The sequence below is a fragment of the Exophiala oligosperma genome, assembly GCF_000835515.1.
Source record: "Exophiala oligosperma strain CBS 72588 unplaced genomic scaffold supercont1.3, whole genome shotgun sequence".
In the NCBI taxonomy this organism is placed as follows: domain Eukaryota; kingdom Fungi; phylum Ascomycota; class Eurotiomycetes; order Chaetothyriales; family Herpotrichiellaceae; genus Exophiala; species Exophiala oligosperma.
The window spans coordinates 3,058,402-3,070,841 of NW_015622820.1; the positions used below are offsets into that span (position 1 = coordinate 3,058,402).

General features: G+C 50.1%; 3 protein-coding genes across 4 annotated transcripts; 2 read left to right on the forward strand and 1 right to left on the reverse strand.

The window, feature by feature from the left end:
• Positions 1–101: 101 nt before the first annotated feature.
• Positions 102–3,527, forward strand: PV06_03849 (uncharacterized protein). Its single transcript, XM_016404668.1, has 2 exons — positions 102–1,718; positions 1,767–3,527. The coding sequence occupies exons 1-2, from the start codon at positions 630–632 to the stop codon at positions 2,874–2,876; spliced, it is 2,199 nt and encodes a 732-aa protein (XP_016265673.1). The 5' UTR covers positions 102–629; the 3' UTR covers positions 2,877–3,527.
• A 534-nt stretch (positions 3,528–4,061) lies between these two features.
• PV06_03850 lies at positions 4,062–6,763 on the forward strand. 2 transcript variants are annotated; one of them, XM_016404669.1, is made up of 2 exons: positions 4,062–4,797; positions 4,914–6,763. In XM_016404669.1, exons 1-2 carry the CDS (start codon positions 4,362–4,364, stop codon positions 6,509–6,511), a joined length of 2,034 nt encoding a protein of 677 aa, XP_016265674.1. In that variant the 5' UTR covers positions 4,062–4,361; the 3' UTR covers positions 6,512–6,763. The 2 variants fall into 2 exon arrangements, with proteins under 2 accessions (XP_016265674.1, XP_016265675.1); XM_016404670.1 differs by having other exon boundaries at positions 4,062–6,763.
• A 3,349-nt stretch (positions 6,764–10,112) lies between these two features.
• PV06_03851 (uncharacterized protein) lies at positions 10,113–10,457 on the reverse strand (the record flags this gene model as incomplete). The annotated part of the gene is made up of 1 exon (XM_016404671.1): positions 10,113–10,457. One exon carries the CDS (start codon positions 10,455–10,457, stop codon positions 10,113–10,115), a length of 345 nt encoding a protein of 114 aa, XP_016265676.1.
• Between the last annotated feature and the right edge of the window lie 1,983 nt (positions 10,458–12,440).

A 12,440-nucleotide genomic window follows, 5' to 3' on the forward strand; every position in this document is an offset into this window, starting at 1 on the left:
GTCAGACATTCACCTTTTCACCCACAGCCGAGGCGCTAAGCCCGTTGCGTCTGGCGCGGGAGATGCTCCCTCAAGTGTCCATCTGAACATGTCCTGAAGAACACGAGTCGCATCTCACAGACAATTTCAAGAGGCCAAACAACCTGCCCGACCACAAGACGACTAACAAATGTGACCGACTTTCACATTCTGTCCTTCCACGACCATATTATCCTGATGCTCTCCGTCTTTTGATCCCCGGCCCCCGACTGGTTCTGCGGTAACCGCCTCCCGTCAGACTCCCGACTTCTCCAGCACTGAACGCAAGAAGTCGAATATCTCCAGGATCTTATCAAGATTGATCCGTGAACGACCTCATTCAAGTCAGCATCGACTTCTGCATCTGTCTCGGAACTCTTAGCCTGTCGCACCTCTACGAAATCGATTGACGCAATTCAATCCTCAGATCGGCTACGATTTTCGAGTCCTTGAAACCCACCACATGACGGCTTCAAACAACACAAGTCCTTTGTTGCGTCTGTACCTAAGCCCTTGTTGTCTCTTTGCTCTGTCTAGACAATCTTGTTGAAGAGGAGGACCAGATCGAGTTATCTTTCGGCCATTGCATCCTCCGCCCCCATACTTTCCTCATGACGACCGCGGTGGCATCACCACCGAACTTCCAGAACATATCTAGGCTGAATTGGAATGGTGCAGGCAACACCGGAGGAGGGTTTTCTGCCATGAGCACGGACGAAGTATCCCGAATCTTCATGCCCCAGCGCAAAACCGTCCATCGAAGTAGTTCATCTTCATCCCTTTCGTCCACAAGCTCGACCGGCTCCACTGTGACTCTGACACAAAATGATCTCAACGCTGAGCAAGGACATGGGGCGAAGAAGAAAGCAAGAGGAGGGTTTTGGCCTGTCAGCAAAGCCGACCCTACTTCCAGTATTTCGACCGCCCGCGCAAACGGATCTTTACAAGCGGCTATAGGAAACTCTCTTGGCGGTAAAAACGCAGTACAACCGGCTCTACCGAGTCAAAATGCAGTCGGTCAAGCCAACGGGATGCGGGTGGTCAACGGACCATCTGCCGCAGAGCCTGCCGCAATATTGGCGCTCCTGCCGATGAATGGTACTTTCGAAAGAAAACAGATCAATCTCCCATTCTTCCCAGAGGTGCTCCGAATTGGTCGTCAAACAAATGCCAAAACCGTCCCCACGCCGGTCAATGGTTACTTCGACTCAAAAGTGTTATCACGACAACATGCCGAGGTCTGGGCCGACCGGAACGGAAAGGTTTGGATCAGGGATGTCAAGTCTTCAAACGGCACATTTGTCAATGGCCAGCGACTATCACCTGAAAATCGGGAGTCTGAGCCGCACGAGCTTCGCCAACACGACACTTTGGAACTGGGCATTGATATTGTGAGCGAAGATCAAAAGACCATTGTCCATCACAAGGTGTCCGCCAAGGTCGAATATGTTGGTCTGCCCGGGACCACCAGCAACGTTCTGGACCTAAGTTTCGGTGACCTGGACCCATCTCACCCACTTTTACCATCACCTGTTAGCTCACCAATGAGCCGTGGCAGACCTGGTGCACAGATCTCTAATGGACGTATAACCGCACCACCAAGTGTTGCTGGAAGTCAGATGAGTTCCGCCGCCCAGCAACGGCAGATGAACTTTTGGGGAGCACCTTTGAATGTTGAGCAATTGGTTAAGTCTCTGTCGGTAAGTGAATATTGACGAAAGGTTGGAAAAGGTATCTAACAAGATTAGCATGAAATGCGAGCGGCACGAGAACAAGCCGAAGAGCTTCAACAAACGAATACATTCCTACATTCATTAATCACCCCAGCAGGTGACATTCCTCCAAAGGCTCTGCCACCTATAAAGGAACCAGGGTCACAGAAACAGTCCAATGGAAGGTCGAAAACTTCCAAGATAGACCACTTGGCCCGTTTTGCTGACCCTCCAGCTCCTCCACCACAGCAGCCTCTGCCAGAGAAACCAGACTCGGCCAAAGCAAGTCCAGTCACTACATCATTTACTAATCTCTTGAAACGGTCCGATACGGCCAAACCACCCACCAATACCGCTCATTCTCCCACAAACACTCAAAACAGTCAGATGTTGTCGTTGATCGAGGCTTTATCGATTGCCAAAAAAGAGCTTGATTCGCAAGGGGCTAAGGTCAAACAACTAGAAGACATGCTTAAACAAGAACGAGTTGCACGAGAAGAGGCCGAGGAAAGGGCACGAAAACTGGAGCTTCATGCTACAGCACGACCTGTAGCAGTGGTAAAAGAGGAGGCAGAGCCGGAAGTGGATTCAACTTCTCTAGATGCCAGAGCTCCTGAAACGACAATAACGACCAATGCAGACGGAGCCGCCGACGATAAGGCGAAAGCTCTTCAACAGCACCTAGACCAAGTGCTCGGGGATATGCAAAGACTAAAATCTGACGTCGATCAGTACCAGCGGCGTGCCGAGACAGCGGAAGCTGATGCAGCCAGCGCAAGACAAAGCCTCGCCGAAATGATTGAAAAGCTGCGGCAAGAGAACGACGAAGCTGACGAATCAACTCGAAAATTCACCAAACGACAGACAGTGGATGGCGAGGATGCTCGCGACCATTCCCCAACCGACCAGGGTGGCGCAGCTCGGACCCAGTCCCTTATCAAGAAGCTGCCGTATGCTAATGGACATGTACGAACTCCAAGGCTACCTGAGCAGCTTGAGCATGCAGTCGCCACAGTCCTTCAAGAGAAGAACAGCAATGGTGAATCGCTTGCTCAGTCGGCGCCGTACGTGTCCATGTTAGGGGTTGTTCTGATAGGGGTGGGTTTAATGGCATATCTGAACTCCTGGCAGAAAGGGGAAAGATGACGCATCATATGCCGAACCGAAACGATTTCCCTTCGTTGCACATAATACCTTTTTTCTTTTTCTTGGTTGGGACGGTTGGTGACGAACGTCGATGCAGCATTTAGCTTGTCACTCGTTATTTGCAAGCGTTGCATTACAAGAGGCGTTCATAACATCTGGGGCGGTCACAGTGCTTTTCCTAGGGTGGCGTCAGGGGTTGCTGCACAGAGTTTTGGTTGTTGGACCAAGCGTCGAGAAATGGCTTGGAGTTTGAGCAGCGTACTTGTAACGCGAACCATACCGAACGGTAACTCATGACGGCTGAAGATCGAATTGGTACGCACACAAGACGCTTTTTGGTATATACGTCCAGGTCAAATCTGTTTTCTGTCAATGCCGGAGTGTGTCTTGATACATCTGGTCTGCCATGGAAACATAACATACACACTCTGCCGACGACCATGGTGGAAGATCTGGAAAGGGCAGATGTTCTTCTCAGTACGAAACATTCAATATGAGCAACACCATCCATTTTGTTCTCTTTCGGTCTGTTTCTGGGCAGCCTCTCGTATTCGTATCCAGTAATGTTGCGTGGTTGTGTTCACATAGAATAAGTATAGGGATGTTGAACTCCCCCTCGGGCAGTCGAACTCACCGGCATGTCGCGGAAAGAATATGGAGTCAATCCTTGTAGGGGTTGACAATGTGTTTATCATAAAAAGATGCCCGTATCTAAGATGTACTCTGTTGCCATATTTTCTTTTCCAGGATGAAAGAGCCCCCCACCCATATCTTACAGTACTCGTTACTGTACGATGAGGTATCTTGTGTAGTCCACTTTTTTTTGGTTTTGTTTATTTTGTACAAAGGACTTGTTTTTGGTGATGAGAAAAAAAAGGGCCAAGGTATGTATTTTGTCGGGTTTGCGGGCCGCGGGATCATCGTCAATCTGACAACTGGACATGATGACATGCCAATCAATGCCTTTCGCGTCATTTTTTGTGTCTTGTGCAGGGGATAATACTGTATCATCCACAGCCAAAAAGTAGTAGCGGCGACGGCGGCAATATCCATCCGGCCGAGAAACTTACGAAGAAACTTGTCCTCTCCTCCGCCCCGATAACATCACGAGGACTCTTTTTTATTGAGAACGATCGGATCCTAGGTACCTAAGGGGAAAAAAAAGTCTGACTCACGTACGGAGTCCCTCACCAAATAGTTAGTCTACTGGGCCAAGTATGTATGTATGATTGGGTTCCCGAAATCCGAGATCTGATGTAACTGGGCTTTGAATACCAAGAGCACACTCATCTAGGGTAATACGGATTCATTTGGTTCTTTTTTTGATACCTTCCAGCCGGTCTTTTTGTATATCTCAATGTATACCTAGTACATTAAACTGTATGATGATTTGAGAATACCTTTTGTATCATCTTTGACATTTGAACTCCGTATACGCTGTATACACCGGACTCCGTACGAGTTACCAACTTGTTCATCTATGATATGGACTCGCAGAAGATCCTCCGTGGCGGTCGCATGGTATCGTCAATTTATCAATCTACAAAAAGGACCAAACCGGTGGCTGTTGCTGCTGCTGCTGGTGGTTGGAGAATGAGTGTTGTTTTACAACAACAACAAGAAGATTGTTATTGTGGTCGTCGTCACCACCACCACTCCCATCATCGTCATCGTCCCAGCGGGTCTGGAATCACAACAGTGGACGTCAGTCACATTAGATCTCAATCGACACCGACACGGGTCCCTGGTGCGAGTACGAGTGTCGGTTCTAGACTTATCCGACCTCAAACCGTGACTGTGGGCGTGAGACAATATTTTACTGCCGCGGACACGAACGCCGTCACACAACCAGAAAACGAAGGAGGTGTTGACAAAGACGACAAGAGAGAGAAAGTTGTGATATTGGGTAGTGGATGGGCTGGTGTGTTTTTTCCCTCTCCTCTATTCCCCCCCCCCTTTTTTCCCCCCGTTCTTCAAGTGCGTTTCTGTACTCTTGAAAAGGAACTTACATGCTCATTTATTATAACTTACATCCAGGTTTTGTTTTGGCACATCGCCTCGACCCCAAAAAATATCGTGTCCTCGTGGTTTCTCCCCGTTCGTACTTTGTCTTCACTCCGTTGTTGAACGACTCGGCCGTCGGTACCCTCGAACCACGCAACGTCCTGGAATCGGTGCGCGGGCGTGAATCTTCGGTCGATTACATCCAAGCCTGGGCCGACGACCTGGACTTTTCAAACAAGACCGTCACGGTGGAACCGTCCGTGTTGGACCCTGACGTCGGCCACGCCCTGACGGGCCCGCGCGAGCACAACGAACAAAAGACGCCCGTGGGATTTTTTCGAGAGTCAGACTTTGATAAATCATCACCAAAGCAGCCGTCGTTCCGACTCGGCGGGACGGGGAAACATCAGGTGCCCACGTTCCCCATCAACTACGACAAACTCGTCATCGCGGTCGGGACGTACAGTCAGACGTTTGGGACTCCAGGGGTCCGAGAGAACGCGTACTTCCAAAAGGACGTGGGAGACGCGAGGGCCATCCGTAAACGGATCCTGGAACTTTTCGAACTGGCCCGTCTTCCCAACATCCCCGAGGAGACCAAACGGTGTCTTTTGCATTTCGCCATCGTCGGCGGGGGCCCCACCGGGATGGAGTTCGCGGCTTGCCTGTCCGATCTCATCCGCCAGGACCTGTCCAAGATCCACCCCGGGTTGATGAAGTACATCCGGATCAGCCTGTACGATGTGGCCCCGAAAGTGTTGCCCATGTTCGACGCCGCCCTGGCCGATTACGCCGTGAAGCAATACAAGCGGCAGAACATCGACATCAAAACGAGTCACCACGTCGAAGAGCTCCGGCGCGGGTTCCCCGACGACGAGGAGGCGAGACAGAACCAAGACAGGCAACCGAAAGGGAGAGTGTATACGATTCGGACAAAGGAGGAAGGGGACGTGGGGATTGGCATGTGCGTGTGGAGCACGGGCAACATGAACAACCCCATGGTCGCAAAGGCGTTGCACAACGTCCGCAAATATCCCGTTCAAAGTGCCGTGATGACGACCCCTCGGGAAGGTGCTGGAGAGGACATGGAGAATCCGACTGAACAGCAGTGGATGATCACGCGAGATCCCAAGACCGGCGTGTTGTTGGTTGACGATCATTTTCGAGTGAACCTGAACACACAAACTGCCGGTGACGGTGAAGGACGTGGTGGTGGTGAGGCGAAAAAAGCGACCGCCGCCAAAGCGTACATGAAGGATGTCTTTGCCTTGGGAGACACGGCCAAGTTGATCTCTGGTCCATTGCCCGCCACGGCGCAAGTTGCGAACCAAGAGGCCCTGTGGTTGGGTAAGATGTTGAACAAGTTCGACACCGCCGAGGAATTCGGCGAGGCAAAAGGCTTCACGTTCAGAAACCTCGGCGTGTTCACCTACGTCGGAGGCGCGAAGGCCGTTCTACAGGGACCCAATACAGACCGAGAGGGTGTCACGAAGGGCTTGAAAGGGTGGATCGCCTTTCTGGTCTGGAGAGGTGCGTACTTGACCATGACCTTGAGCTGGAGGAACAAATTCCTCGTTCCCATCCAGTGGTTGGCGGTCAGAGTGTTTGGTCGGGACATTTCGAGGTTCTAAAGATGGTGGTGCTCGGTCGGCTTGATGCGAGAGGAAACATGACGCAGGGGACCAGTCATTCTCTGTTTTCACTGTACAGTACATCTCACTTTTAAAACATGAAGCTTTTGTGGTATTCTGAACCAGAACCAATGTCTGGTGAACCATGATTGGCCAGCCTCGTAGTCCCTGCCTCCAACCCCCATAATGCCCCTTTTCGGGTTGCCCAACAACCCCTCACTGAATCGAGGACTTGCTTTTCTTTCTTTTCCTACTCACCAAGAAACATTTTCTTGGGGATTCTTACGGAGTGACTCGTTACGGTCAAGTTGTATTTTGAGACATCCCTATTGGTACTCGGCTCTGGGCCGTATAGGTAGTGTATTATCGCCGATGGTCGGTCTTTCTAATCGTGTGGTTATAACTCCGTGTGCACCCGCCACCACAATATATAAAATGATCGCATGGACCGCACACTTCCTCGTCTGGAGTTGTGTTCGACACAAGGTCTTTGTGACTCCGCTCTTTAATAAATCCCAAGTCAAATACATCTGTTATTCATTCAGTAGTATATATCCCAATTTGATCACACGATTCATTGATCTTGATTGATCATTCCAACCGAGAGTAGCGATATTCTTTCGGTCTTTGAAAAGTTGCAAAACAATGCCACCACCAACGCGTGCCCAACTCCTGGCCACGGTCGACAGGTTCTTCGACGCGTACAAAGTTTTTACAATGGACGCCATCCTCGCCGTCCGAAGTCCGACTTGCATCCACCACACTGGTCCCAAATCTCACGGAGACATGCACTTGAACAACACCCAATTCGTGGAGTTTATGGGTCCCATGCTCGGCGTCTTTCGAAACTTCAAGTTGTTCGTCGCCGACGAGAAAGAAACCATGGTCGACGTCGAAAAACGCAAAGTCTTTTTGCACCTGCAGTGCCACGCGGAGACGGACGCGGGCCCCTACGAGAACGATTACCATTGGATCTTGACAATGAACGAGACCGGGGATTTGATCGACGACATAATCGAATGGGTCGACAGTGCGTACCTGAATGACTTTATTGCGAGACAGGAGAGTAGCAAGAAGCAGTCGGCAGAAGCGACGACGTCGTAGGGGTTTCGATGCTGCCACGAGGGAGGGACGGTAGTGCGACGAGTTTGATACTCGGAGGTTGTTGTTATCACTTGGGGGGCCTGTATTTATTGGCAATGAGGAGCCGAGTAGGTGGTCGTGGTTGAACCCTGTATACAAACCCGTTGAAATGGACAATGGGCGAGTTTTGGGATGTCAGTGGCATTCTTTCTGTCTTGGAAGAAAAGAATGAGGGCAAATGGTGGAAAGTGTGAACGAGGTTGCCTTCCCAAACTCTCGTGAAAGGTGCAAAGTCTTTCTGAATTCCTTCTGCAGGCAGCAACTCATAAGTGCGAAACTTCACTTCACTGCACGCCAAAAGATGGCCATGTATTTCTGCCTCGTTCTGATTATCTCTGTGCGTTTCTGATTTCGTCTTGTCAACACACCATCTCACTTCATCCTCAAGTCGACTTGGCTCTCACTCCTGCGCGCAGGACAACCAATACCTTATGAATCCCTCACCTGACGAAAGAAGCACGGTAGTGCCGACCGACAGCACCGTCCTTGAGAACACCACACAACAACATATCCATGACATTGAAGGAGATCAAATTTACGTTTGTTCTTCGCCACACCCAGACGTTGCACTCGAAGCTCATCCTTTCATATTGGCTTCCGAGGACTCTGAATACCAATCAGAACTACCTGAGCTCGAATCTGACGACGAAGAGATGCCAGGCCAGTCCGGTCCAACCTTCCTCACCCTACCTCTCGAAATAAGAACAGAGATCTACCGCTACTTCAGTAACCCAGAGTGCGAGGCTGTGCGCAAGACCAGAGATTCACTGTTGATGCTCTCTCGCCGAGTGTCAATCGAATGCTCACCTATGTTCTTTCGCGAGATGACGTTCAGAATGCACAGCAAAGTTTGGCGGGGGGCCAACGTGAAAGATTTCGAAGAAGAATTTCTGGAGCATTTGCCAGCATACAAGTTGCATAACATTCGCAAGCTGATATATTATACTGATGGGGCCCTGCCCTTCGGCACTAGTCACAATTCTCGTCACTTGAGGGTCCTCCGGCGCATCTTACTCAAGTACAATGGTCTTTTCAAGTCTCTGGAAGAGATCGCAATCGCAACGGCACATCGACTCGACTTCGAAGAATTGCCCGAAGGCATTGATCCGTTGAATGATGGCGACGCCGACAAGATGTGGAGACATATTTGCCTGTTGGAACCAAGTTGGAAGGCAGCTGAAGATGGTCTCATCCAAAACAATTGCCTATTGCAAGACTGGCAGATCAAGAGGGAAATGGCCACAGACGGCAATTATGTTTACACTGAATTCGTTCCTCCTGATGAACTGGGAATTGTTGAAAGAGTATTCTTTAAAAGGCCAGAAGTTTTTTTTCATCAGGAGCACCTACAGCAGACCCAACAACGGCCAGACATCTACCTCATGAGGACCGGTTCGGACCGCAACAGCCGAAATCATCTAAATGAGTTGTCAGGGACCGGAACCTAGAGACTCTGAATGTGCCAAAGAGATATCTGGACGACTGGTGATTGAAATGACGAGACTTTCGGCAAGTCAGAGATACGCTGATGGTCTGGAATGATTTACTGTTGAGCTGAAGAGAAAAGACGAGATTTTGATCCAATGAAAGGCGTATGGAAGGATCCAAGACGTGGTGATTGCTTATCGTTTACACCACAAAGGTGAACAATTGAACCACAACTGCTGTCGGTAACCGGGCTTTCTGGAAGACATACAGAAAATGCAAGATATTCTCTTCATCATCTCTTCCGATCCACGATTTTGATAGATTTCGTGTGGCGCAGGGGTGGTCTTGTTCGTTCTGGCATTTGCTCGTACCGATCTCGTCCAAAGTGAAGGGGACCCATGGTAATCATGCCGTGCCTTGTCTGGATACTGTCGAGGCAATGCGCTTAGAGTACCACTTGTCCTCGGGCTTTGCACGTAGTCAAAATTCATGATGGTAACATCATAGAGTCGTAGACTGGGTGGGGAATCCATTGGTTCCTGCACGCGCTGGTAGTCTCAGCATCCTTACTCGGACTGTATCGTTATAGCGAAGTTATATTCCCGACCTGGAAACCTCCATGGTATGAGTAATTCGTCCTTTTCTCAATGCTGGTACAAATGCTCCGCGTCCTCCAATAAATTCCGTCCCTGGCAAAGGGGTCTAGTTAGTTAGATGATGGGATCCGCCGAGAGAGAGAGAGAGACAAAAGCTCAAACCCGTACCATGAGCGCTCGTGACCAAGTCAACATTGAATCACTCACATCTGCGCCACCATCCGAATTGACAGTTGGGCAATTTGGGTGCGTAAATTTTATCATACCGAAACGGCCTCTTCTGACATGGGCTCGGTTTGTGGTTGGGTCAGACGGGATCGCCATTCATTCTCTCTGCCTCCCCACGGATATTGATTTGTGAAATGTTTCGTGGGATGCGAAATATAAGTTCTGAAGTTGCTGTTTGTAGAAACAGTAAAAAAAAGGGGGAAGATTTAGTCTTCCTTCAGGTTCGACGAGATGGCGCGAGGAAGGGGCCCCGGCTGTCGCGCGGCCTTGTATGTCACTTTCCAACTTTGCAGAGGGACCTCTTCGACTCGGTCGAGCCGCCGTCGGATGTTGAAGTCACAGAGAACCCATACGTTCTTGCGCTCCGAGGTGTCGAAGTCGGAGGGAAGGTGTATGAAGTCGGTGGTATAAGTGAACGGCCTCCCCAGGTGACGAATTGCAAAGTCATTTGCGACCTTTTTGGCACGCTCGGTGGGTTGCGTGGGTACGTCGAGGGTCTGATAGCGAAGGGCAACTCGCAGTTCACCTTCTGGGCACACCCGTTCGGACATTGCGCCATATGAGCACCGTGGCGAGAAAGGAGGACAGAATGCGTCGGTTACCGTACGGAGAGGTTGGGTGAGGGTAGCCCGCCGAGGTTACACAAGACGTCACCGGGGGGGTGGGGGGTCAGTCCCTTTCTCGGAGTTTCCCTAGACTCGAGAACTCCTCTCCAGGGAATACCTCCGGACGATCTACGACCTATCGTTCTCTCATCAGGGGTCAGGTGTTACTTCCGTCCCACTGTAAACTACAGCTCAAAATTTCAGAGTAAAGCCGATGCAAAACTTCGCGGCGGGAAAACATGTCCCTGCTTCATCGACACGATCGTGGCCCCGTACAAGTAGGGCAGCGTCCTAGCACTTATTTCACGACGATTGTATCTTTGGCTACAGTCAACCTCAAGGTTGGTATTCAGCCAACATACCCTTGACACGGTGATGATGGCCGACATACAGTCAGAGTCAGGGCGGCGAATGACCGCCGCAACTTTTACATTCTCCGTCATGATCTTCATCTGGATATCGGACGCGTTCACGTGGAGGTGGACATGTCGCATTGTTTTGGATGGCTTGTTGGCTTCTTCGTATGTCCGGGTCGTAGTAGTGGCCACATCCTCTTACGTGCACATGAGCGTCCTCACACATATCGCAAAGACGGTATGACATTCAGCGTAAGAAGATGAGATCGGTCTGGTAATGGTCGTTGCGTAAATCGATAAAGAGTCAATTAGCGAAAAAAAGAATGTAAGACAATGTCGGAAATACTGACCTGCCAAAAGAAGGAATAATTTATAAAAAGCCAAAAGGACAAAAGGATGACAAGGATATCTCGTCCGTGGTGCTGGTGGAGATGTCCTTTTATCAGCACCTATGGACTTTTTATCGGAGCGGGGTAGGGTGTTTGATCAGGACATGTTGTGTACAAGGTATAGGTAGGGTATATGTGTCAATCTGTAAGGAACAAGGAGGAGTTCTTTGAGAAGCACACCAGCATATGCACCGTTAGGAACTCGTGAGACCTCTTCAAAAAGATCTTCTCTTTACAGTATAAGTATCACATTGCGTGCCAAAATCATCACCATGGGTTGGGAAGAGATCGCTGCCGATAAGAGGAAACGCATCGAAGAATCGATCCCAAAAGAATGGCGGGTCCAAGTCAAGGATCAGGATGGTTCATTCATGGACATACCAGCCAGCAGTGGCCTATTGACTGCCGATGAGCTCAACATTACCAATTCATCGGGGGTCGACCTCGTGTCGAAACTGGCTGCAGGACAGTTGAAGTCTGTGGATGTGACGTTGGCCTTTTGCAAACGTGCCGCTCTGGCACATCAAGCCGTGAGTAACGACAAGGTGTCCTCGTGTTTTGTCGTTTTCGCAAAGAAGTATCAGCACTGACGAAAAAATAACCAGCTTAATCTTGCTCTGGAGTTCTTCCCAGAAATGGCTCTCGCCCAGGCCAAAGAGCTGGACAAGTATTACGAGGAGCACAAGAAGCCAGTCGGTCCTCTACATGGCTTGCCAATCTCCTTGAAAGACCAGCTCAGAGTCAAGGGGCTCGAGACGTCGATGGGTTACGTTGCTTGGCTTGGCAAATTCGATCGAGAGGATTCCGTGCTGACAGCGTTGCTCCGCAAGGCCGGAGCGGTATTCTACATCAAGACGAGTGTCCCACAAAGTCTGATGGTCTGCGAGACAGTGAACAACATCATCGGAAGGACACTCAATCCTCGTAACAAAAATTGGTCATGTGGCGGCAGTTCTGGAGGTGAAGGCGCCAACATTGGCTTCCGAGGCGGCATCATCGGCGTGGGAACGGATATTGGTGAGAGACAAGCCGCGTATCAAGAAGATCAGCGTTACTGATGCGTTTCACAGGTGGCTCGATTCGTGTCCCATCTGCATTCAACTATCTGTATGGAATTCGGCCTAGCCATGGTCGAATGCCGTACGCGAAGATGGCCAATAGCATGGAAGGTCAAGAGACTGTGC